The sequence below is a fragment of the Lupinus angustifolius genome, chromosome LG03 (genome assembly GCF_001865875.1).
Source record: "Lupinus angustifolius cultivar Tanjil chromosome LG03, LupAngTanjil_v1.0, whole genome shotgun sequence".
NCBI classification, from domain to species: Eukaryota; Viridiplantae; Streptophyta; class Magnoliopsida; order Fabales; family Fabaceae; genus Lupinus; species Lupinus angustifolius.
In genome coordinates, this window is record NC_032011.1 from 22,546,561 (window position 1) to 22,573,771 (window position 27,211).

The 27,211-nt window shown below is 32.9% G+C and overlaps 4 protein-coding genes and 2 non-coding genes across 7 annotated transcripts; 2 read left to right on the forward strand and 4 right to left on the reverse strand.

Moving 5' to 3' along the window:
• Window positions 1,342-3,002, forward strand: LOC109343681 (protein SENSITIVE TO PROTON RHIZOTOXICITY 1-like). Its single transcript, XM_019582094.1, has one exon. The coding sequence runs from the start codon at window positions 1,417-1,419 to the stop codon at window positions 2,500-2,502; it is 1,086 nt and encodes a 361-aa protein (XP_019437639.1). The 5' UTR covers window positions 1,342-1,416; the 3' UTR covers window positions 2,503-3,002.
• On the reverse strand, window positions 5,953-6,042 carry TRNAY-GUA. Its single transcript is given in 2 exon segments — window positions 5,953-5,988; window positions 6,006-6,042. It is a non-coding gene; the product is annotated as a tRNA-Tyr (tRNA).
• On the reverse strand, window positions 7,214-7,298 carry TRNAM-CAU. Its single transcript is given in 2 exon segments — window positions 7,214-7,249; window positions 7,261-7,298. It is a non-coding gene; the product is annotated as a tRNA-Met (tRNA).
• Window positions 8,083-15,652, reverse strand: LOC109343679 (tRNA (cytosine(34)-C(5))-methyltransferase-like). Of its 2 annotated transcripts, none has more exons than XM_019582091.1 (14): window positions 15,322-15,652; window positions 15,107-15,222; window positions 14,330-14,396; window positions 14,125-14,173; window positions 13,918-14,003; window positions 13,512-13,762; window positions 13,367-13,422; window positions 12,786-12,871; window positions 11,217-11,309; window positions 10,402-10,708; window positions 9,675-10,069; window positions 8,754-8,988; window positions 8,268-8,512; window positions 8,083-8,224 (listed from the first exon to the last, which is right to left on the reverse strand). In XM_019582091.1, exons 1-13 carry the CDS (start codon window positions 15,628-15,630, stop codon window positions 8,268-8,270), a joined length of 2,295 nt encoding a protein of 764 aa, XP_019437636.1. In that variant the 5' UTR covers window positions 15,631-15,652; the 3' UTR covers window positions 8,083-8,224. The 2 variants fall into 2 exon arrangements, with proteins under 2 accessions (XP_019437636.1, XP_019437635.1); XM_019582090.1 differs by having other exon boundaries at window positions 9,675-10,204.
• LOC109343680 (putative WEB family protein At1g65010, chloroplastic) lies at window positions 16,534-19,184 on the reverse strand. Its single transcript, XM_019582093.1, has 2 exons — window positions 18,953-19,184; window positions 16,534-18,519 (listed from the first exon to the last, which is right to left on the reverse strand). The coding sequence occupies exon 2, from the start codon at window positions 18,482-18,484 to the stop codon at window positions 16,655-16,657; it is 1,830 nt and encodes a 609-aa protein (XP_019437638.1). The 5' UTR covers window positions 18,485-18,519; window positions 18,953-19,184; the 3' UTR covers window positions 16,534-16,654.
• LOC109343683 (histone H3.3) lies at window positions 22,611-24,381 on the forward strand. Its single transcript, XM_019582098.1, has 5 exons — window positions 22,611-22,735; window positions 23,187-23,258; window positions 23,363-23,439; window positions 23,799-23,889; window positions 23,975-24,381. Exons 2-5 carry the CDS (start codon window positions 23,187-23,189, stop codon window positions 24,143-24,145), a joined length of 411 nt encoding a protein of 136 aa, XP_019437643.1. The 5' UTR covers window positions 22,611-22,735; the 3' UTR covers window positions 24,146-24,381.

Here is a 27,211-nt window from a genome sequence, read left to right on the forward strand (position 1 = left end):
ACAAGTTATGTAATCACTATTTAATTAAATTCATGCAATACATATTATTACCCGTGCGAACGCACGGGTCTCCTACTAGTGTCAACTTGAAAAAGGTATCATGTTTAGTGCCACGTATATATCAACAATAATGCACGTTAACCATACACATTATGTTAAATGTATTAAATTTATTACATTCATATTAATAACTATTCTAATGTATATTTACAGGCGATGAAAAAGAATACTTGAGCTCAGATGAAGTTGATATGTCTGATGCTAATGACAATGAAACATTCAACATATTAACTCCTGAATTTCTAAATTCACTTTCAACATCAGGCCTTCCAAATCATAAGATCAAGCTGAAAGTAGGCACCCCAATTATGTTATTGAGGAATTTAGATCAGTCTGAAGGGTTATGTAACGGTACAAGGTTGGTGGTTACGAAGATGGCTAATCATGTACTTGAGGCAAAAATAATGTCTGGAAAAAACATTGGAAATATCACTTACATTCCTAGGTTATCAATGTCACCATCCCAATCTCCATGGCCTTTCATGCTTATTAGAAGACAGTTCCCTATAATTGTGTCATACGCTATGACAATTAACAAATCGCAAGGTCAGTCACTAGAGAGTGTGGGGTTATATTTACCTAGACCAGTATTCAGTCATGGTCAGTTGTACGTAGCTGTTTCAAGAGTACAGGGCAAAAAGGGATTGAAGATATTGATACATGACAAAGATGGTAAACCATTGAAGAAAACGACAAATGTCGTTTATAAAGAAGTTTTCCAAAATCTTTAACAGGTATTCTACAACTTATTTTACATTATGTTTGAAATATTTATTTCTAACTATTACATTTCTTTATAATAACAGAATGAATATCATATTGTACAACAACTTTATATCAACAATCAGATATATACAAAACAAGGTTTATGAGTTAATCTTTACTTATATTCTCCTTTTAAAAATATCATCTAAATTCATTCAACTTTTTCTAACATGTTTCTTTCCTTTAACATTACAGGTTCAATACATTGTACAACAATCTTTACATTAGTATTGCTTTACTATAAAACATATTTTACTAAGTATTTCTCAGTGACATTTCATTTAACAAGTTATGTAATCACTATTTAATTAAATTCATGCAATACATATTATTACCCGTGCGAACGCACGGGTCTCCTACTAGTTAACTATGAAGGGGTAGATCTTAAACTCTACTAAATAATTTACATTTGCTAGGTTGACCATCTTGCATCCACCTATTTTTTGTGAACATAAAATAAAAGGATTTAATTAATAATTGTTATAACGTGAACATTACGTCTGTCTTTCTTTCTTTCTTTCTTTCTTCTTCTTCATCCTTATTTCAACTCTCTCATTCTCTCTCAAACACTTGAACATTCATTTGAACCCAATGCAGAGTCCCAATTCCTTAATACCACTTTTTCAAACCCACGACCCGGATCCGAATCCGAATCCATCTAATCGGGTCCCACTTCATAACCTCTTCATCATCAAAACCCGATTGGATTCTCTACATCACTTCCTATCCCACTCCATCAATACCCACACCCTTCTAACCAATCACCAATTGACATCTGTCTCAAACGACGTCGTTTCTTCCATTCACCAATTAATAGTCAACGGTGCCGCTCTAATCTCCGTCGATGCTAAATTACCGGATCCACCGGAAGCGCCGGTTACTAAACCGATCTTAGATAAGGGTAAGAATTTGAAAATCGAGGTTCATGATGAAAACGGTGTGGAAGATTTCGACGGCGGCGGTGGCGGTGGCGATTGCGAAATCGTGGAGCTCGACGCCGTGGAACTGCTCGCGGAACACACTCACTTCTGCGAGATTTGCGGGAAGGGTTTCAGGCGAGATGCGAATTTGAGGATGCATATGAGAGCTCACGGGAACAAGTTCAAGACGCCGGAAGCGTTGGCGAAGCCGTTACCGACGGAGGATGAAGGTTCAGTGTCTTCCACGCGCCGCCGTGGTGTGGCGACTCAGTTCTCGTGTCCTTTTGAAGGTTGCAATAGGAACAAGGGGCATAAGAAGTTCAAGGCGTTGAAATCGATTGTTTGCGTGAAGAATCATTTCAAACGGAGCCATTGTCCGAAGATGTATTCGTGTAACCGTTGTCATAAGAAGAATTTCTCGGTGCTTTCGGATTTGAGGAGCCACATGAAGCAATGTGGTGAATGTTCTAAGTGGAAATGTTCGTGTGGGACCACTTTTTCGAGGAAGGATAAGTTGTTCGGACACATTGCCCTATTTGAGGGTCACATGCCTGCTCTTGCTGTGGATGATGTTGAGAAAGGGAAGAAGTCGGCGATTGCGGTCGCGGTTGAGGTAGATGAAGATCCAATGTTGATAAATGATTTCGAATTCACTGAATTTGGTAATTGTTTTGTTGATGATTTTGATGGTGATAGGTTCTTTGATGATTTGGATAAATTGGATAGTTTTACCTCTTTGGATTTGCCATCCATTTAACATGAGTTTGAGATCACATGTCCCGAAGGCTGTCTTTCCCTATCCCGGCTCATCGGATATTGCCACATAAATAAAAAAATCTTTAAAAACAAAACGTAACATTTTTATATTACTTGTTAAAATCTGATTGGTAGATAATGAGATAGCCTTGGGGACAGATAATCTCTGTTCGTGTATGATATGTGGAAAACACTTTTGTTTGAAGGGATTTTACGAAATTAGGTGATCTCTCTGCATCGAAAGGATCGATATGTTGCTGCTATCGGCTTCGGACACCTTATTACTCACAAAGAAAATCGCAGTTGCAGGTAAAATTGTTGTGGTACTTTCATTTGAGAAATGCAGCTAATGCGATCATGATTGTAGTGAGGAACTGAATAATTGTGGTTGTAATTGCTATGTATATTGCAATTTTAAACTAGAGTGGTTTTAGTTTCACTAGTACATTAGACCATAGATGCATATTGTATTCATAGTTATATGTTTATTTATTTTGGTTCCTTGTTTTTTTGTTAGAGATTAACTTCATTATCACAATCAAAATAATACATGAATTATGATCAATAAGCAAGATTAGTGGCACCTATTATGAAGGGTTCTCAACCCTTACTTAATTCATACACAACTAAAAGCTATATAGATTAATCATCACTTTATTGGGTGTCCATGTTCAAGGACAAGACTCATAGTAGGAACATCACAGAAGAATATCATCTCACATAAGAAATTTTCACCGTAATTGTTTCATGTTATAAAGGTTTATTATCAAGCCAGTGATGGGAAATGAAGGTTAGTATTTGGCAGTTAGTGTGTTTAATGTTAAGATACAGTTGCTAGGCTCTGCATATGTTCATCTTTTAGGCCAAGTGCGAATAAACTGAACAAGTAAGGGTCTGTTTGCGAGTCGAGTTTTGGAGATGAAAGAAGGAAAATGGAAGACTTTAGAGTTATCTGTAAGTGTATTTCATAGTTCTGAAGTCTTCCATTTCATTTCATTTTCTTTCAAAATTCAACTTACAAACAAACCCTGATGCTCAAGTCTAAAACCTAAATTGAGATATTTGGTAGTTGGAAGCAAATGTAAATGGTTGTGAACCTTTGGTGGTGTTACTTTATGGTGATATGAGACTTTTGATTGAAGGGCAAGATGTAAAAAAAACCTGAAAAATAAGTTATTTCTAAAGGGTGAGTTTGACCGTAAAGTTGTTTCTCTTGTTATCGGGAGGTTACGAGATATTTATCCTTACTTATAAGTTATTTTTGCGAGTACTCAAAAATAACTTATCTGCTCTTGTACCGTGTGGAATTTGGAAAAGAGAAAAGAGGGGCAGAATGTTGAATTTCTCTACTAAACAAAACATTAACGGTTGAAAGTGATGGAGAGAAAAAGCAAAGGTGATTTTGATCAAAGAAATTGAAACCAAGTAAGTTGCAACTTGCAAGTGTGAAGAGTATGTTTAGGGCAATTTTTTTAAATTCTTTAACTTTATTGTTTCTGCTAAAAATGTTTTTGGCAACTAAGACAGAATCCACTACTTAATTCTTTTGACAAAATTATCCCTTCAAAATTTTAAAAATGACCACAACTAGCCTTTTTTTTCTCCAGTTTTTCTTTAATTTATTGTGACAACAACCATTCTTCATTTCCCAAGATAAAAAGTGACTCATTTGGAGCTAGTTGGGTTTTAAAAATGAAGGAAAATAAAAAGAATATTGAGAGTTATTAAATACATTTGTAAGATGATAGTTTTCTGATTTTTTTTCAAAACTTAATTCGGAAACAAACCTTTTAATGTCAGAAAATCTTTACATATTTAATCATACCAAATTTTCTGTTAGTTGAAAATAATAATGCAGTAATGAAGTGTACCTTCACCTAAATTTCTGTCCCTTTCGGGGTGTGCATGGATTTGCAAGGCATCTTACTTTGATGAAGGTTCATGGAATAGAGTTCTATGATAAAAACAACAACTATGTTTTTAGTTTTATTAGTTGCGATCAACTATGTGAATCAAATTTGTCTAAGTATATTTGATGCTATATATAACTAATCATAATAAAAGGTAAATGTTATGTTAAGTATTCAATAAGATGATCATTGTAAAATTTTGTCAAACCTTTAATATATATAACAAAAGTTTATCATAAGAAGGTTAGTATATATATCTGAAAAAAGAGGGAGATTATCTCACAAGAAGCTACTTTTTGCTCATGATGGGGATTTGATGTCCCCAACTTTGCCCCCAATCACGTCCCTAATCAATCACAATGAAAAAAAATTGATAAAATTATAAATATTTAATTTTTTTAACTAATGTGGCATAAAATGATTGATCTAGGACAATGTTTGGGATAGGGTTTGAGACAGTAGATTTTTGTCCTTTTGGTTAGTTTGGTCTTTTGAAGTGGGAAAAATCAATGCCAAGTTGCATAGAACTAACATCAAGAATGTCACGAGATTAAAAAAGAAAAAGAAAAGAAAAAACATGGCCATAAAATTGCAAGCCATATACTATAGCAACTTGTATTTTTTTAAACATATGCAAGTCTTAGGTGAGATTAATTAATGATTTGTGATAATGTTGAAACGGGTCATTTATTTATTAGAGAATCTTCTCACTTTAGATACAAATCTGGAACTAAGATAAAGTATTTAAGCCAGAGTATTTCCCACCTCGGATTCTCTTCTCCCTCTGACCTAATTTCAGCTCATATTTGAGTTAGAGCACATATTGGTGTGATGTTTGGGACTTTTTTACCCAAAAAATATTGAGCATTTCATTTCAATTTGAAAAAAGATTACCAGCTCAAATGAACGGGTATTTTGGGTATTAACTTTATTTTTATTAGGAAAATGCGAAAAAGTGTAGTAAGACTTAGGGATAGCAAAAAAACTTGTACAGGTAGGTACCTGTAGGTAAAACACGTATGGGTACATGTCAAAAGGGTACCGTGGATTTACAAACGAGATTTTAAAAATACTCGTAGCACATACATGCAGGTATGAGTGTTATGGTACTCGTGTCCACAACTACACATTATTTATATGATTACTATATTATTTTTAATTAAAGTAAAAGGTACATTATCCTAACCTTCATTACACTATGTGTAGAAAGACACATGTCTTGCAAAGAAAATATATAATTTTTTGTTAAGGAAATAGAAACAATAAATCACACAAATAGGAAACACAAATAGATTTAGTATTTTTTTCAAATATTCAATCAAAAAACATAAAAATAATTAAGTTTCATATCATTTTAAACATAATAGAAGTATAAAATTAGAAATTTATTTATAATATAGGAAACTCACGGGTACTAAGAAATACCCACAAAAAATCCACAAGGGAGTACCCATACGAGTAATGCTCTCCTATTTTAAAACGATGAGCCACTACCCGTACATGCCGGGATTGGAACCAATATTTGAATTAGAGAAAAAAATTCCGACCTGCCGGATTCGAACCAGCGACCTAAGGATACCAGCTTTTATTATAACTACAGTCCTCCGCTCTACCAACTGAGCTAAGGTCGGATCATGCTGTACCAACATCATAAATATTATCTAATATATATTATGAATACACCCACAAATGAATCTTACAAATTTAATATTACAATTCACATAGCTCCGAGGTTTCAAACTCCTATGCATGATTAATGTTAAAGTTGTGATTTTAATAATTAATTAAAGGTAGTGTTTGACACGTGTACAGAATAAGGTAGTATGAAATATGATGTCCAATTATGTTCTTGTGGAATCAAAATGTTATATTTTTATTCTCATGTTCTATTTTGTTGTATTCATAAAGTATGCCAAATATATAATCATACTTTTATGTTTTGTATTGTTATCTCTTTAAATGTCTATCAAACTCCACTTAATTGTGTGTCATAGTGCTCTTATTATTTGGGATAGATTCAAATTCTCACTAACTATCATTGTTTTTTATATTATCTGTCATTAAATATTAATAATTTTCTCTAGTGTCTTGTTGGATGTATACTTAAATCATTGTCCTTGCATTTTAAAAGCTTAAGTCTGATCCTTTAAAAGCCTAAATCTGACCTTTTAAAAGCCTAAATCTGACTTTTTAAAAGCCTAAGTCTTACATTTTTTAAATTCTGATTTGTTCTACTAACCTATTTAAAGGTTTGTTATACTATATAAGCTTGAATTAAGGTATCATATATAGGTTTAAATAGGCTAATATTCATAATTTTTTACTAGTCTTTTTTAATCCTAACAATTAAATTATATTTTTGTATATATTTTTATATTGAAATTATATACATATATAATAATAATACTCATAATAAAATTGTATAATATAAATATTATCATATAATATAATTAAATAGACGATCTGTTAGGCTTTATAGATATTTTGGATGTCATACACTCTGACTTGTTAAACTAAATATGTTTTTCAAAAACGTGAGTTTAACTTGTTCACAAAATAAGTTTAACCTAACCTATTATAAGTTAGATAATATGTTCGTGACATAAGTCTGACATATTTTACCCTTAATCGAAGTGTTTACACACAGGATAAGCTTTATGCTGCCCTATGTTCAAGCTTTTTTCTTTTCATTCCTTACGTGCACTATATGACGGGTTCATCTCATATTTTGTAGCTATAAATTAAGAGAATTATTTCCCAGGCTTGTTATTTTGTTGAAAGTGTAGAAGAATAAAATAAAAATGGGGTGAGAGAGGCTCGAACTCTCGACCTCAGGATTACTCAGTAGCTATGAGACCTACGCGCTAGCCAACTGCGCCACCACCCCTTGTTATGCTATTGTGGAAGTTATGTATTTATTGTTCTTAGTCATCTATGTTTCAATATGAAGCAGCTTTTAACAAAATAAGCTTAAGTGCATGTGAACTATATTTTGTTTTTCAGTTTCCTTTTCTGGGTTTCTGGATAGGCTGAAACATATAAGAATCCAACAACAACACATCAGAATCCAAATAGCAAATACTTGTCTCTTCTACATATTAAAAGTGTATAATTGGGTAATGTTTTTACCTTGCTAAAAGTCTCACATCGGAAAGTGAAACTCCTTCGCTGCTTTAGTAATGAAATTGATTCTTTCAAACAAACTTTTTGTATCAAACCTTTAAAATAAAATACCTTGGTGATTTGAATTTTTTTACGGGTGTTGCGATTGATCAAAGTGCAAGTAATATTTCTTCAAAAGGTTGTTTGCAAGTTATATTTTGAAGGAAAAAAGAAATAATGACTTACACCGATGCTTATGTATCTCACCATCACTCAGTCATGATAACACTGCTAATTTTGTAAGGAGGTAGAGTAGAGAGAGAAGATATTAGGGTGGTGGTAATGGTACTGCCATTCATTCTTTTTGCAAATTGCTTTCACTTTTCTAAAGCTGTTCTCTTTTTTCTTTTTGTATTTGCATCAACAAATAAATCAAATCCAAAATTTGGGTTTATATTTTTCAAGGTCTAATTCGACCTTTATAGAAGGAACTCAATCCCCGAACAATGTTCAAGGGCTTATACTCTAACCCTGTGATGTGGTAGACACCCTTAACCCTAAAGATTACTACAACAACAACCGGGACTTTATCTCACTAGGTAGAATCGGCTACATGAATAAGAACCCTAAAGATTTAATGTTACAAAAAACACAATGTAAATGCTCATAAGTATGGGAGCCATGTCTAAGAAGTAAAAATCTAGTTTGATTACACAAAGTGGTAGCATAATCAATATCCGGGAACTACTCGCTTCTAACACCCATTAGCTTCGACATCATCTTTACCGTTTGAGTGCAGTACATCGTCTTCAGTGTTGTCAGAAAGGTTGCTCCCATGCATGGAGTCCTTTTCTGTGTCTAAACGCGTTAAAAACCTTTCGAGCAGTTCTTGGCGATCCAGTTCAGTAACCATCAGGGTCAAAGTCGCCCCACCCTTCCAGCATCCAATGGCTATTGTTGATTTATCCACTTCGAGGGTCTTTGTAGGAGCTCTATTCCCTGCAAAAGAAGGAGATCACATACAAAGTCAAATCAATGAGCATTTATCCTCAATATTTTAAATTGCCATTGACAATTGCAATTGTTTGCAGTTTTGATAGTCTCTGCATCCACATTGCAATTGCATTTGTGACAACCGTACTTTTCCACCATGATGGTAACAGGCTAACTGCAACATAACCACAAACACGGAAACAACTGCAATTTAAAATCACGTCCTCTACATCATGGTAGTACATACCTTCACCCAAAACTATGACACAACAGCCTGGCATTAAGTTTGCCGCTCTCTCACCAAACTCGGCATCAACAAAATCTGCAAATTTTACAGCTCTATATTGCAGAAGATGTTTGAAGTCTATAGGAGACGCACGTAGAATCTGTTTGGTGATGTGAGGGAGAACAAGGGGCAATCCTTCAGATGATATCCGAAAAGCACATGATGCAGAGATACCTGCCAGTGACGTTTGTCTTTCCTGTACAAGGATGACAATGAAGGCAAGTATATGTCATTCAATTATTCATGTCAAATTAATCAAATAACTCATTCCTCGCTAATGTCAAGAGCTGACAAATGTACACATTTTTCATTGCAGATGTAATCGTGTTTAAGAAAGTGTTTTTTGATTGAAAAGGTTTTTAAGAAAGTTCTGAAGGAACTATAGAGATTACTACAATATAGTCCATACCAATTATCATGTTAAAATGAAATCAGAGTACAGAAGATTACACGATTCTTATCCAGTACAACTTGACATGCATTTCAAATTGATTCCCGGAAACCAGAAATAGAAATAATCAACTCTGCACTACTTCAATATCAAAAGTATTCAAATGTTTATACATTATACTTCGATAATCAAACACAGGTTGCCTACACTTAGTTCTTTGCCTATATGGCTAGAACTACTCCTTTTACCTACTCAATAAGCCTCTACATTCGTGGAAGAATCTCCATCATTGATTTTGAACAAACTTGCATAAATTTAAGTCACCAAATTATACTTGATGATAGAGAATAGAGATCTATCATGTAGCATGTGATAATTCTTTGCCTGCCTTTGCCCTTATAGGTTACTTATTACTCTCTCTATTGCATTGATTTCACTTTTATGTAAACTAAGGAGGCTGCAGAAGTTATTTGACAATAAATTATACTTACAAAAATCTTCAGGCCAACAGAAGTAATTTTAAGTTGCTGCCCAACTGAGAAGTTCAACTCAAGAACATCCTTCACTGACTTGGAGACATAGTAAATTCTTTTCACATGGCTTGTATCACTGTTTCGTGTAACAAGATGACCATCAAATGGAAACTTCTCGTCAATACCATAAAATGCTTTTATGCTGTTAATAATTACTTCATCTTTGAAGAAGACAACAGGGTCAATGCCTCTCCATTTGCCTCGACTCTGCAACTTTCTGTTGCCTGGAGTAATCTTTGCTATGTTTTCTACATCATGGGGTTCTTGGGGCCCATTGGAATCCCCTTCTTCGCAGGTAACAGGGCTAACTTCTGAATCTGCTGCATTGGGTTCATTGTCGTTCATATTAGCCCCTGAAACAGCTTCCGAAACCTCTTTATGTTTACTTTCTGATAGATTAATTTGCAACTCTTGTGCATGCTCATTCCTCTGGCCTGCTGGTTCTACATGTTGATTATCAACTTCTTTTCTAGGTCTTACCTGAAATGCTGCAAAAGAGGAATGAATCACAAATCTATTATGGCAAGCAAATGCCTGTGTATCAGAATATACATAAAAAAGGCAAAAAGTAAAACAGTTCCAAATTGCTTGGAGGAGTTATTCCCCATGTTCAGCACAATTCCTTGACTATCTTTATCAAAAAGTTGAGAGATATAGAAACAACTGAAATCATATAAGACATTACCAGGCAGAGGAGAAACTTTCTGTAACACGGCAATAAAGAAGGCTCCAGTGTTCTGATCGTGGGGCACTAACCTCATGCAATGCTCTAGAGGGAAATCAGAAACTTCCTCAGTAAACTCATGCATCACAGGATTCTCCACTGCTTGAACATCTTCAGAATTTCCATTAGCATCACCAGTAGTATCATCTCCAATGCCGACAGCATCCTGATAACTACCGCCAGCTGGAAACATGCTAGGCAGAATTACAGTTCTATGAGACTTGGGAACATCTTTGCAAGAGACCAACCACAAACCCTTGTCAGATACCTGAAACTCAAAAGTACACTTTCAGATCAGCTGCATAACAAACTTACATTTGAGGATATGAACATAACTACACACAACTTGTTCTGGAAATGTATGTTCAAGTGGGAGTGAACATTAGAATTTTCTCTTCAAAAAGTTTGAAACTCAATGTTTTGCCATGAAGATGACACTGAAATAACTAGATTGACATCCAAATGAGACATGTTTAAAGAGTAAGCCACTAAAAAACTAACACAGTTCAAATCCATCACCAAATTAGTAAACAAGGAAAGCACCACATAGACAACTTTCCTTCAAAACCCTTCCAGTTGACACATGCAAGAAAATTGGAATAGTTCATTCACAAGTATAGAGGGCATTTTCTATTCCTAAAATCCAGAATGCCATACATGATCAACTCAACATTGTCATGTGTAAGCCAATCAAGACATCTATCTCTTGACATTATATGTAATAACCTCAAAACTCTGACAACCGAACAAAATAAATGATAGAAGAAATCACAAACCTTCCATTTCTTAAGACCTGGCCGACGAATAAGTTGGGGAAGCTCACTAGAGACATCAACAAGTTCAACAGATCCTCCAGACCTCCTCAAAACCTGCAATATATTAGAAAAGTAGGAGAAAAAATAAATTAAGAGCCTAGCCCCTTACTGAAATAAAAACTAAAACAGCTGTCAGTGTCAACCTCTTCAATGGCCTCTCACTTATCTTGGCATCATCTTGGGAGGTAAACCTCATGCCTTATTGCCAACTATAAAACCAAGCCACTTCAGCTCCTGACCCAGATGATGCAAGCATTGCTCGAGCTACTTAGTTAACCAGATCAGTTAGTTTGTAACTAATAATTTAGCTAGAGGTAGTTCTTCTATGATCCGGTAGGCGGTAGCCTGTCAGATGAAGCAAGCAATACTCAGGCTACTTAGTTAACCACACCAGTTAGTTTGTAACTAATATAATGTAACTAGAGGCAATTCTTTATGGTCCGTTGGTCTGACAGATATTCATGCGGTTAGTTTGTTGGAAGGGTGTGCATGTGTCCCACATTGAGTGAAAAAGGAAGCTCAATGTGGTACTTAAGTCATGAGGGCGAGAGACTCTCCCGCCTAATAGACTAGTCCTTTGGGTGGGGCTTAAGTCATAACAGGGTGCCTTATTTTCTATGGGTGGTTGGATCACCATTATAGTCTTGTTCATTCTTGTTAGCTCAACATCCCTCTATTTATTTCATCTCCCTATTTCATATTCCATGGTTATGGCTCATAAAATAAAGAGAACTATGAGGAAATTCCTTTGTTTAGGGTTGGGAAATTCTACTATAGGCCATCTTGTTAGTTGGGAGAATTGTCAGGATTTTGTAAATGACATCAAGATTGAACTTAAAATCCCAGCCTTTTTAAATAAAAGATAAAACTAATAGTCTCATATTATACAATAAACAAAAGGAGACAACATAGGTAAAGGTCTTTAGGTGTTTGTGATGTTGTTCACCAACGAAAACATAACATGTGCCGTGTCCCATGTTCTAGTCACCTCATAATGAGCACCTAAAGTACCTAAGTTTTGTCATAAGCAAAAAACAACTTTATATGTTATATACTAAGTATAATAAACAACATCTCAGGTGGACTTTTTCCTTCATAATCACAAACTCATAACCAAAATCTGAGCAAGCTTTATTTTAACTAGCAAGAATAAAGAATGGATGTTATTTATTAAATAACAAAAGCATGAATGAGGTGAATGCAAGAGGATAGATGCAAGTGACGACCCTGTACTATTGATAGATTGCTCCAAAACCATATTATCCCAACAGTTATCTTCCATTAATCAAATTGTGTGTTGCTATTAAATACCTTCTTCAAATCAAAGTCAAGTTTCCAAAGGCATGCTCTCTACCAAGTACCAACATCAAGCAATTGACCCTTGATGTTCCAAAACTTGGTATTTGAGATTTCAAAAAAATGCGTTAATGGAATAAATCAAATTTACATACAAAGTATGGGTGTTTACTAGATCTTATGGATAGCATGACTGGCATAGAAAATAAATACAGAGCATTCAAGGCTGATTACCTCTGCAACCACGGCTTCATTCTCAATAGGATTCATTGAGCAGGTTGAATAAACCAGTCTTCCACCAACTTTAAGTAAAGATAAGCCTGAGAAATTCAAAATAGCGGCTGATTTAGGCAAAATCATCTTACAATCTAAGTGTCATTAGCCCTAATTCATATGCATTCGGCTAAGACAATAAAAAGCAGTAGTTTGCAACATTGATCCGTCACCATCATTCATCAAAAAATTAAAACCAAGGCAACAAGAGGCAGTCAGTTTAAACTAAAACAATAAAAATTATTCCATGGTGTAAAGAACGCCTTTCTTCTTCAATACACTTCCCTATCCAATAAAGTAAAAACATATCCTCATTTTACACGTGAAGATCATAAATTCATAATTGAGAATATGTCTGTTTTAGTTTTACCCTAGATGGCCTTTTTATCAGCATAATACAAATTCCATATCCAGTAAACTAAAACATAATAATGATTGTCCCAGCTAATCTGCCATGCATCAATAAATCTCAAAGGGAAACATCAAAACAAGCCCAAAAATGTGAATGCCCTAAAACAAGTAGGAAAAAAAACAAAACAGACCTCGAACAACAATTAGAACTTGTAGGTTATGAAGCCCATTTCCTGTCCCAGTGTTCCTGCATACAAGCAAAATCAATCCTAACGAATAGAACAAATATAGTGCATGGAGGGAAAATAAAGAGAAAAAAAGAAGGAAAAAGAGTACCATTTCCTCCAGAGCTCAGGTGCCTTACGAAGGGTACCATCTCCGCTGCATGGGACATCACATAGAACACGATCGAATAACAGTTGGTCGATATTTTGATCAGGCTCCATTGCATCGTAATTCCTGTTTAAAAAACATCCTGGGAAGTTCTGAGCTTCATGACTAGTGACGATTAGATTTGATGTGCACAGTCGTTTTGCTTGGTGGATGAGAAGATTACATCTTTGAATATCTAGATCATTTGCTATAACCTGATTATTATAAGAATAAAAAAGAGTAGCCAATAAAATGTGCACATGAAGCTTAATCAGGACAGCTAATCATCATAGAATTATTTATTCTGGCCAAACAAATAAAACAAGACCAAGGAAATCGAGAAAATATTCTGTATTATATGGCCACAAACCATTCCATCAGGCAATGATCCTGCTTCAGTTGATTTGTGTATAATCTCGAGCAATTGGAATGTTTTTGAACCAGGTGCAGCACACACTGAACAGAAGCAATGTAAAAGAAAATTGGTTAAAATCACTGAAATTTGCATTCAAATAAAGAAAAGAGGAGAAGAGCTGGTAAAATGACAAAAGGTAGTTGTGCAAAATAAGTTGCTTACTGTCAAGTACAAAATGATTTGAATGTATATCCAAGAACAAAGGAGGAACCTGTATTTCAAAAAAAACATTTGCGTATAAGTTAAATTCTTGAAAGGTAAGTCCAAGAAGTAAACACCATGCACTAAATCATTCAGTGCTCTAATATAAAAGTATATCATTTTCTACAATAATGCATTGTGACAGGCAGTATGTAAACTGGCCCACCATGCTGACAGCTTCCTGTCTTGTAATATTTCCAATTTCACTTTGTAGCTTTAAGAACTCATGAAACCTGAGAGATTAACATAAATGAGAAGCAGGAATTGACTTATTAGTTATAAAACTAAATTACAGGTGCAAATAATTCCAATTAATTAATCCACAGTATCATGCAATCTGATATAAATAAGAGCAAAAACATAGTCAAGTGTGACCAACCAGTTCTGCTCATGCAATAGTCATAAGCATGACCATCACAGTTTAGATGATAACCATTTGACATAATGCATCCATATCCTCAGTGACAGACCCAAGATTTTTAAGTTGTGGCAGTGATACACAAATAGATTTATAACCTAAAAGCTTAACATAATTTTTCCTTATAAACATATTAGGCTTTAATTGCAAATGTAAGTTAACGATTACTCAAAAGGGTGGCGCGCACAAGGCGGGGTTTGTGGAGGGTAGACGTACACAGCCTTACGTCTGCAAGCAGAAAGGCTGTTTCCAGGATTTGAACCTATGACCTCATAGCTACTAAGCAACAACCTTACCATTGCGCCAAGGTCACCCTCTAAGTTAAAGATTACTCAACCCTTACAAAACTGATATCATATACAAAAATATCATAATAATAGCATTGTATCACAACAAAGAATGAGGTAAAAGCTAAGTACCATTTACAAGTAGTTTATTTAATACAACTGGAGGCAAAAACCCTAAGATATATGCACATTCATAACTACATATCCAACACCAAAGTCCTTTTCAGAATTAATTTACCTCGTTAGTGATTGATTCTTCCTAAGCTGCATACGCGAAAATTTCGATTGCCATGCAAAATTCTCCGGATACCATGGCAAAGGTATAACAGGATCCACATCATCCTCTTCAACACTCTATCCAGAATAAACAAAAAACAGAGACATTAATCACAGAAAAATCAACATTATCAAAAATCAACACGAATAAAAATCACATTGCAGTCATTTTCTTACCTGGAACCGAAGTGAATGCACAAAATCATTCTCCAATTGGGACCGAATATCTTGAGAAAATTGAGTATTGGAATTGATTCGAAAAGATGAAGGTAATGGAGTTCTGAGAAGGTTGAGGAATGAATCCCATTGTTGAGAAGTGACGATTCGTTGTTCCTTGTAATAGTTATCGAAAGCAAGGTTTTGAATATTGAAGCGAGAAGAATAAGGATCAATGGTGGAAGTTGAAGAAGGTTCAATTGATTTTGAACGCTTTTTCATATTCTCTTTGTTTTCATTCAAACCCTTTCTTCTTCTTCTTCCACCCATTTCAACACTAGCAGAATATGCTAACCCTCTTTCTTCTCAAACAAAAACCTTTTAACACGAGAGTTTTAAAATCTATGCACTCAAACCGATAGTTTTTTACGCCGTAAACACATTATTATTTGATTTGTATTACTTTTGAGAATCAATTTGTAATTAATAAATTAATGGTAAATAATTTATAATTTATTAATATGTAAAAAATTTATACATATTAAATTCTTACCAGAAAATACCCAATTCATTTTTAATATACATATATAGAATGTGAGTATTTTTATAATGAAATAATATCAAATTTTTAAATCGTTTATTCTTTTTAATACTTATGCATAATTTTAAAGATGAGAATATATATGAAATAAGTCCAAAATTAGATTTAATACTAATGATGTGATTGAAAAACTAACTATTAGTATAAATAAAAAAGTTCATACGAAATAGATAATTAATTCTTTGATTGCAACAAATGCAAACTACTAAGTTTAAAATTTATTAAACTTAACATATAATAAACATAACAATAAATGGATTGAAATTTTGGTTCATTTCAAAATAATATCATTTAGTTATTTTTAAAATATATTATATCATTCGAATGAGTGATTTTAGACTTAAATTAATTAAATCAACATAATTTTAATACAAAACTGATTAGATGATATGATCGATCCAATCAAATATCTAATTCATGGTTAAACTGGTTATACCAGTTGGTCCAAGTCGACTTTTATAATATTAATATGATGTGATCATCTATAATTTCTCTTTATTATATCATGTGAACTATCACTAACTTAAAAAACTAAAAATAAATGTATTAACATTGTGAGGAAATCATTATCAGAGAATTCAGATAACAAAACTTGAAGAAAAATAATGTACTTTATGACAAACAGAGTTTTTAGTTACAACTAACAAGTTTTTGTTCAAAGCTGAAAAAAACAACGAAATTCCATAGAATTCATAGGACAAAACAAGAGAAATATATACAACCTATGCATTTATATGAACACAACAATAATTCTTATTTGGCAACTTGGGTTATGTTTGTAACTTGTTGCAAGTGTTCTTCATTGGATGAATCTTTTCTATGGTGATAAAGATTTCCTCTTCTCCTTATAAGATCACCAAATTTTCTCAACAAAGCTCCCTTTTTTCTTGAGTTCCTTTCACCATCAGAATCATCAAAGTGTGATTCATCTAAATGATCAAAATCATTAGAATGAATTCCTATATGCACATCATGGTGTGATTCTAAATCTGTTGAATCAACTTCATCAAATATTGAACCCTTTAGTGTATAATCTTCTATTTCTTTGTTATTTCCATTGGCTTCATCATTCACCATCTTGTGTTGTTGTTGCTTATGATTGTGGTTTTCTTTATTGATTGATATCATGTCCTTTAAATTAAGGCTAAAAGTTTTGCTCAGATTCTTTGAATGCACCTTCTCAGTTGTTGAGTTATTATGATATGTCTTTGCTTTCTTCACTAATTCACCTTCCTTTGTTATTGATGATTCTGATAGCAACTTCTTTAACTCTTTGATGTTCTCAAATGATGCAGCTTCATGTATCTTAAGCATTTCATTCTCTTGCACAAGCAATGTAAGGCTATCATGTAGCCTTGCATTCTCAGCCTTCGCAATTTCGGCAGCTCCTTTAGCTACATTGGCTTCATTCAATGCTTGTTTGAGTATATCTCTCAACTTTTGATTCTCATCTTTTGAAACCTTAATCTTATTCTCAGCCTCTCTTAGCATCTCGAAAACTCTAGCTGTTTCTTTTTGCGTGTTCACCCTTTCGTCTTCGACTCGTCTAATACAATTCACGAACTCGATTTCTTTTCCACTCCATGCCAAAAGTGATTCCTCAGCTTCCAATCTCAACCTCTCAGCAGTGTTCTTGAACCTTTCAGCTTCTTTTCTTGTTGCATCTAAAAGCTCTTTATACTTCTCCTCGGTGCTCCCTAACTTTGCTCTCCAACGTTCCGCATCGCCTTTCGTGTGCTCTAGTTCCACTTCACTTAAGGTCAATTTTGCTTTCACCTCATTAGATTCCATTGCTACTTCTTTCAATGCAAATGCTAAATCATCCATAGCATTTTTGCTATTCTCTTCGGCCAATGTTGCCGACTTCAATTCATTTTTGAGCATGTTCAATTCTTCGAGCAAAGCTTTCGCCCCTATAGTTAAGTCCTTACCCTCTTGAGCTTCATTATTCAACTCCCTTTGTCCTATTTCACCTTCATTTTTCATACCCTTTTCAATTTCCATTGTGGAAATGTCATTCACAATGCCATCTTTGGACTCGATGTGAGTTTTCAAGTTTTGAAGTGCCTTCAATTTTTCCTCAAGGTTACCAATCTCAAGCTTTGACTCTTCAAGAGAAATCTTACTTTGTTCAAGTTGTTTTGTTTGCATCACCAATGTGTCAAACAAATTAGTTTCTGATTCTTTTCTTTTGTCAATCTCAAACTCCAACTCTTGCAATTTCCTTCTATACTCAGAAAACATAGCCATTGCATGAGCCTCATATGATTTAAGATTTTCAACCTCTTTCTTCAAATTCTTCAACAAAACATCTTTCTCAAACAATTGAAGTTCCAAACCTTTTGTGATATCATGTTGTTTTAATGATTCAATGTTGTTGAGGTTGTTATCTTGCATCACCATTTGGTCTCTTGAATGTGGCTTTGAAATATTAATATCCCTTTTTGGAACTAATACTTGATCATTTGTTCCTCTTTCATTCAAGCCTCTACCTTTTTCTTCCTCAACTATTCTCATTTGTTCCTTCATTTGATTCATATTCTCATCATATGCCTCCAAACCATGTTGTTCTTGTTGTTGCATCTTTGAGAAATCTTGCCAAATTTATCAATCACAAGCTATAGTATCCATTGTAGAACAAGTCAATATCAAACATCATCATAAACCATCTTAATTGTTACGACACATAAAAAGTAATAAGGTTTTAAATCGAAAATCACAATCATAATTACTTGTGAGTAAATATGGTTGATATAACTACAATTACGATATCTTCTATGCAATTGGAGATATAACCAAAATTATAGAGTTATAACCTTGATTTTCATTGGTGGAATTATCATAGAAACGTTAATATCAAAAAGAAAAGAAAGAAACATAGTTGATTCAAATCGTGATTACTTGTGAGTAAATATTGTTGATATAACTACAATTACGATATCTTCTATGCAATTGCAAATATAACCAAAAACATTGATTTCATTGGGGTGTTATTATAAAACCTTAATATCAAAATGAAAAGAAATAAACATAATTGATAAAATTGAATACTTACATGGACTTTATGGTGGTGATGCCCCAAAATGAATTGAGTGCACAAAACAAGGTAATGAAGGAAGAGCAAGACTAGAATTACAAGATATGCTTCAGGAGAAAAGAAACATGTAGAATAACATAGGTAAATTGTTTAGTCGTTGATAAATCCTCATCTTAAAAGCTACTTCTATTATTAGAATATAGGAATAATAACAATAAGTTAATAACAAGATAAAACCACACGCATATTTTAGAAAAGTCCCATGTTGAAACCACGCCTTTAAAATTCAAGAGAGTGGAAATTTGGTTCTTATAATTTTGTTTGTGTCTACCATTTTGATTTTGATTAGTACAAATTAAAACTAAATCGTAAAGGAAAGAGATCCACTTATTCCAAAAGTAAGTTTTGTAAATTTATTCATCATCTAGAATTATAGGGAAATCCAATGATTTGAATTAGTAATAAGTAGATCTAAACCATTAGATATCTCTAGAATTTGATGATTATGATGACGAGTAAATTTAAAAAACTTACTCTTGGAGTAAGTGGATCCTCACTCAATCGTAAATATAAAAAAATGTTAAAAATAAATAATTTGACTCATATTTAATATTTTTAAGGCAATTTTGAGTTTTTTAATTAATGATAAAATTGGTAAACATAACCAACAAAACGTTGGTCTAATGATATAAAACCATACTAGATTTTCAGAAAAATCAAAATATCAGGAGTTAGATTTAGGGAATTAAATAAGCCTTTAAAAACTGGGTAGACAAAAACTTAAGGAGCTAAATAAGTCTTTAAAAATTTAATGTTGGATTAGGTAACCCAATGTATTTGTTTGTTGTTGTGTTATGTATGAAGAATAAAGGGAATTGGCGTTAGTTAAGCATATTTTTGAGGAATATAAGTAGAACCAACCATTGTACTTAATTATTAAGACATGAAAATAGGGAAAGTTTGAATAAAATTATAATTTTATATTCAATTGCAGCCCTCAACTGTTTGAATATTCCAAGTCTATGCATTATGATGTTGATATGATAATATATTGGCAAGGGTGTTAAAATGTTGGTTTGGTTACAAATTCAGAATAAAATAAACTTCAAATCCAATTGGATTGATTTAGTTTAATATTTTTTAACCACTCCAAATTAAACCAATCCATTAAAATCCAGTTACTTGATTCAGATAATCAGTTAATAATAATAAAAAAGTAATTTAACCTATATTTAGTTTTTAATCCATATTAATATATTATACCATCAATATATTATTCATCATTTTATTAGTATATTAATTTTATTTTAGAATTAATAATTGTTAAGATATAAATAATAAATAATATACTCATAATAATACATATACTGTTGATAGAAGCTACAAATTGAACATGTTTTCAAAATAACCAAAGATATAAATTCTCACATGACTTTCAATTATTATTTTTTGAGAGCCTATTCTTTTTAAGGGGTATGAAGAAATTTAGAAGAGAGATCATCTATACCAAAATAATTATATATTTTTTGTTCTAAACCAATAAGTAATAATTTAAATTCAAAAATTAACTTAACTTTTATTTAATACATATGTGTCAAACTCTTATTAGTAAGTAGTATTGGGTTGACTATAGGAGATTTAGAAGTTTAAAGCTTATATTCAAATTGTAATTTGTTGACTCATTCAATAAATTAGCCATTTGTTAAACCAACAAAAAAGAAGAAAGGAACCTTTCTAGTTTTTAAAAGCAAGATTTTGGTTTTCAAAAACCAAGAGATTTTGATAACTCTTGTATAACATTTTCACCTTTTGGTGTGGTTTAAATGACTTAACATGCACAATTGCCATGAGTGTGTGCAAGTCTGAGATGAATAATAGAATCACATACGTTGTCCTACCGTTTTGTATTACTCTATATACTAGTAGATATGATTGATCAAAAAATATTTAATAATTATAACTTTAATTTAAATAAAAAAATTCAACCAATCAGAGTTGATGATACATGAAGTGATACAAAAAGTGAGAATAGCTATGGTCTCAATCAACAATATATAATTAGATTATGAGATAGAAAAAGTGTATCCCTAAATTTCGTATATAATTTTATGAAGTGTTGTATCACGTTGAGGGTTTTTTTGGTGGTTAAGCTGAATATACAATTAATATACTTTTGACACTGTAAAAATTATGTTGATATTCTTAAGATATAAGCACGTTTTTAAGAATCCATCTGGATGCATTATCATACCTTATTATAGCCATTAAATCTTTCATGATCTACATGTCTCTTTACTCTTTAAATAACATAAGAAATTGGATTCCAGTGAGGAAAGAATATTCCAAAGAATTAAAGGTTGCCATTTTTGGAAAATTCATTTTTTTTAAAGAACTTGACAAACCCTTTCACTTCCTAGAGAGAATCCCCTATAGTAGTCATATATTCTTTGTATAATTAGTATATGTGATAAATTAATCATTAAATAAGTGAAAGTATGATATTTATGTATTATTAGTGTATATATTATTCATTTTTATTATTTTCTTGGAAAATCAATAATAATTAAATATAAATGCTATGTGATAATATAATCACAATATGTAAAGTTTATATATTATATTGATACATGCATATTTTTCTTTATATATGTATCAACTTTTGGATTTAATATATATACAACTAGGTATTTTTACGCTGCCAATAAATTACCTATAATTAATTTATTAATTACTATTAATTCTGAAACAAAAGTAATACAAATGTGGTGATGCATGCATAACATTTACACTAATAATACATTAATATCATACTCTAACTTATTTAATGACTAATTTATCATATATACTAGAGTAAATTACACTCACACCCCCTAAGTTTTAGTGAAATTACACAAACTATCCATCACTTTTCTACACCTACACAAACCTCCGCTAGTTTTTATATTTTCGTTACACTAACAACCCTGCATAAGAAATAAGTGTAATATTTTAAACAAAAAATATGATAAATGCAATTAAGTTAAACAAAATATGATATATTGTGTAGACAAGCCCAAATAATATACTAATCAATGTATCTTTATTATTTTTGGTTACATAATACATCAACATTTCTAAAGAAATAATGTTTAAATCGCTCTTATATTTATAATATAATATTGTGTAACAAACCAAAAATAATAAAAAAATATTGACTCATATATTATTTGGAATTGTCTCCACAAGATATCATATTTTGTTTAACTTAATTGCATTTATCATATTTTTTGTTTAAAATATTACACTTATTTCTTATGCAGGGATAATCAATATAATGAAAATATAAAAAATAGCGGAGGTTTGTGTAAGTATAAAAAGTGAGGGATAATTTTTATAATTTCACTAAATCTCAAAAATATCAGTGTAATTTACTCTATATACAAATTATAGAGAGAATATATGATTACTACATGGGAACTCTTCAACTTTTCACTTTTTATATGATCCATGCATAACATTTACATGGACTATTATTTTCTCTTTCAAAATTGTCAATTGTACCAACCAATAGGAAGCTACCAATTAGACTTCACAATCCGCGTGTCGTATCCCAGATGGTATCATAGCCGTTTATCCAAATTGAAAAAAACACAACTTAACCCCTTAGAAGCCGTCCGATCCCAACGAAAAAACACAAGCAAAGTGCTTTATATCCGTCCGATCAAATCATCACAGTATATATATAACCCTTCATCTTTTAACCCTTCAAAACTTTAGATTCTTTCGTTTCAGAAAAAGAGATCAAGTTCGCATTCAAGGTTAGTTTTTTTCTTCACCTGAGTTTTTGAGAAACTAGGGTTTGTGTTTGTTTTTGTTCGCTTACGTAATTGTTCTCTGTCGTTTTTCTTTTCGGTTTTGTATTTTATTCAAATTGCATCGATTATTTGATTATCATTGTTTATATGATTTAAAAAATTTTATTCCGTGATTTCTATTCAATTATATGATTTCTCTCTGATTCGAATATTGTAAATATGTAGCTGTAGCCTTAGTATTTTCAATTAATGTTTTCTAGGGTTTCAATGTTTTCAATTAGCGCGTATTGTTGAAACCAGGCTATAGATTAGGTTTATATTGTTGATTCTCGTATTAATTGAGTCCTATGCGTGACTGAATCTGAGCACAATTTTGATTAATGCTTGGTTTAATTTGATTAGTATGTTGAAAGAATTATAGTTTTCTGAAGTGAATGTTTTGGTGTTATGATAGATGGCACGTACAAAGCAAACTGCACGTAAATCAACTGGTGGAAAGGCTCCTAGGAAGCAGCTTGCAACCAAGGTATTTTTTTTGAAATAATCACCACCAATATTCATGTAATTGATCATTATTTTGGTATTTAGATTTTGAGCTAACTGTTTTTTATGTGGACCTTTAATTTTCAGGCTGCACGCAAGTCTGCACCAACTACTGGTGGTGTGAAGAAGCCCCATCGTTATCGTCCTGGAACTGTTGCTCTTCGGTGAGTCTTGCTTGCTTGCTTGCTTATGTAGTATGTAATAGCCCCTTAGTTGTCATCCTTGAGATAAACTGTGATTTTTATAGTTGTAAGTATTAGTCATATTAGCCCTGAAACTAGTTTTCTCTATCAAATAGGTCCCTGCATTAGTAAATAGGTCCCCGCATTACTAATATGACTGCCATCAGCAATTGAAGGCATTCATATAGCTATTGTTATAATATTTGGGCTGAACTTAGTTTTTTAAATTCGTATGTGGCAAACACTGCTAATCCGAGGGAGAAAAATGGCGGTGTTCTCTTTTTCTTTTACTTATATTTGTGTTTGGTATCTAATAATGTATTTGACTTGTAATGGAACAGTGAGATTAGGAAGTACCAGAAGAGTACTGAGTTGCTTATCAGGAAGCTCCCTTTCCAGAGGCTTGTTCGTGAAATTGCGCAGGATTTCAAGGTAATGGATTGTTATTTTTGTTTTGGTTTTGGAGAACTTTAAAATAATGCTTGGATTTTGACTAATAATTGTGTCTTGGTGGCAGACTGATCTGCGTTTTCAGAGTCATGCTGTGCTTGCATTGCAAGAGGCTGCTGAGGCATACCTTGTTGGGCTCTTTGAAGACACCAACTTGTGTGCCATCCATGCTAAGCGTGTCACTATCATGCCAAAGGATATTCAGCTTGCAAGGAGGATTCGTGGTGAACGTGCTTGAGGTTGCACCTGTGATGTTCTGAAGATTTGGGTGGTTGTTAGTGTTTTTTTTATGAAGTTCTTTTATTTATAAACAATAGTATATAGTTTGTTAGTTTGTTGAATATTGCTAGTAGGCAAATATGCCTAAGGATTTGCTAAGTTCTGTTCTGGAATTTGATGAATATTGCAGCCACTTTAAATTTGTATCGGACAACCTTTTGTTGCCAATTTGGCATCTTCTAATTGGTTACTGTATGCCTTGTAGCTGGTTTATTGCCCACTACATCCAAACATAATCCAACAGTCAATGACTCAACGCCTGTGTGGGATGCTCCTCTAATGTGTTTTTCATTAATGGAGAGATAAGTATTTCAAAAAACTAAGGGAAATGCAAAAACATGTATTTGCTTCTCCATTATCCTAGTTCTCCTCTAACGTGTAGTCCTCCACCACATCCTCTCAGTTAGAATTCTCCTCTAACTACGGAGATTGTTGATTGAGACACATTTATAGTTATAAAACATCTAAGTTCTTAGTCTTGGCTGGAAAAGCCAAAACCTTTTCCGATTTGCCAGAGTCTACTGTGGAGTTTAGAAGAATTCACTTCATAATACTTGCATCCGTAAATATTTGTTTCTTTGCCATCATCATTTATCCATCTTGTACACCCTTCTTTCATTCTATCATGTATTCCTATGAAAATCTCCTCCTTTGATCTACCAATATTTCTTCCTAGCCCCAAGTACTAGGAATCAGAATCCACACTCTATTATTCCCATCTTATTTCCCATTATCTCTCTATGTTTTGACAATGAGTATTTTATTTCTCTTTATGGACTATACATAATGGGAAACAATGATGCAAACAAATTTCTTATAAATCAGGAAGAAACATAAAAAAATGAAGGTAAAACCTTCCTAATCATATAAGAGTTAAGTTGATACCAATGAATTGGTGCATAAATGAGAGACTCCTTTAATGATTGAGAATACTAGTCACATTTATGGAGTTGTAACAAATGACATGTAAATAACTTTCTTATCAAACTTCTTTCATTTAATGAAGTGTCTATCAATTTTCACGTACTTTATTTGATGGTGTTCTAACATGTTTTGTGCTTCGTAGCCACAATATTGCTTAATGAATTTTTTCAACTCTTTCTTTAGCCATAATATTTCACAAACTTGTTAGGTCATAGTTAAGGACGGACATTTGTTAGAGGACGTTATTTTGCTGGTTAAGTTTGTTAGGAATTTAAGTTTCTATATTGGGTGGGTTGTTAATTAGTTCTGTTAATTCAATTTATAGAGTTTCCTTTTTGGGAAACCGATTATTTCCTCTCCTCTTCTTTGGTTTCCGAATTTATGTGTTGTATAAATGATGGTTATTTCCCCATTCATGAGCCTTTGCATTCAATTCAAATGAATTCAGGAATGGCAACAATAATGGTGAATCACATTATCTGTTAGAAGCAGAGTATGAGGAAAAGGCCAATCAAATAGGTTTTGCACATATTGTGAGAAATCTAATCACACTTTGGAAACATGTTTTCTAAACATGGTTATCAGTCCAACGAATCAACCATAATGACAAATCTTCCTTCTGGTTTTCCTCCAGACAATCAAGTAGAGCTTCATGGTATTAGAAAAAACTCCTAGAATGTCTCACCTCCCAAAATATTTTTTTAACCTTGGCTTATGAAAATAATAGGGGATACTAAACATCAAATAGTTAGTTTCCTTTTCTTTATTGAAACTCAATTTAATAGTAAATTGAAGTGTCTTAAAATTGACAATGGGGAAGAGTTTTTTATGTATGATTACTTAACTAGTAAGGGAATCATTCATCAAAGAAGTTGTATTGAAACTCTCAACAGAATGGTGTGGTGGAAAGAAAACACCAACACATTCTTAATGTTGTTAGAGCATTCTATTTCCAATGTCATATACCACCTAAGTTGTTGGCTGCTTGAGTTTTACATCAACCATCCAAGAACATAGAACCATGTTTCAACAAAGAGCTAGGAAATCTGTTTTCCTTAGGTATAAGGAATATATCAAGGGATATGTCTAGTACGATTTTGAGTCTCGTGAGGTGTTTATTTCTAGAGATGTCATATTTTATGAAAGTTCTTCCCCTTTCTAGTCTATCCAACATATACATCACAATCCATCTACCAATTCAGAGTCAATAGTTAAGCTTTCCTACACAGAAAATGTTGATTCATCCTTGTTAGAAGTCATGCTTATTTCTGATAAAAATCCTGAGTCAAACACAATTCTTTTATATTCTGCAATTTCTCAAACTCAATTAACATATCATCATTCATTATTTCAAAGGGCATATCTAGCTCAATTACTTTATCCTCATGTACATCTCATCTCTTGTCTTTAGTATTGATCGATTCTAACTGCTCTAATTCTTACAAAAAGTTTTTGTTTGGCTGTTACCATTACTCAAGGGTTTTCCTCATATAAACAAGCATCCTTTGATCCCTGTTGGATAGATGCTATGAACACATAACTACAAGCTCTTGAACAAAATGGGTTTAGAAGGTGAAGTATCTTGCTGATGGATCAATTGGATGTTAATAATGCATTCCTAAATGATGAATGACATAACTACCTCTTGGTCTTTCATCAACTAATCCTTCTTTGGTTTGCTTAATCACATAAGTCCTTATATGGTCTCAAACAGGCTAGTAGAGAATGACATACAACCTTTTCCACTTAGTTGTTGTCTGTTGGTTTTGTTCACTTAGTTGTTGATCAGGCTCTCTTTACAAAGTCTAGATTTGGTTCTTTTACAACCATCTTGGTTTATGTTGATGACTTAGTGTTAATTGGGAATGACTTTCCGGAAATAAGGCATGTCAAGAGTTTAGACAAAACCTTTAAAAAAGGGACATTAGTTCCTTGAGGTATTTCGTAGGGCTTGAGATATCTAGATCCATGTCTAGTGCTCATTGGAATAAGAGGAAATACACTCTAACTCTCCTTGATGACACTATCTGTTTAGGTGGTAAGCTTGTTGAAACTCCTTTTGACCCATATGTCAAGCTTCAACTTAAACAAGGGCAACTCT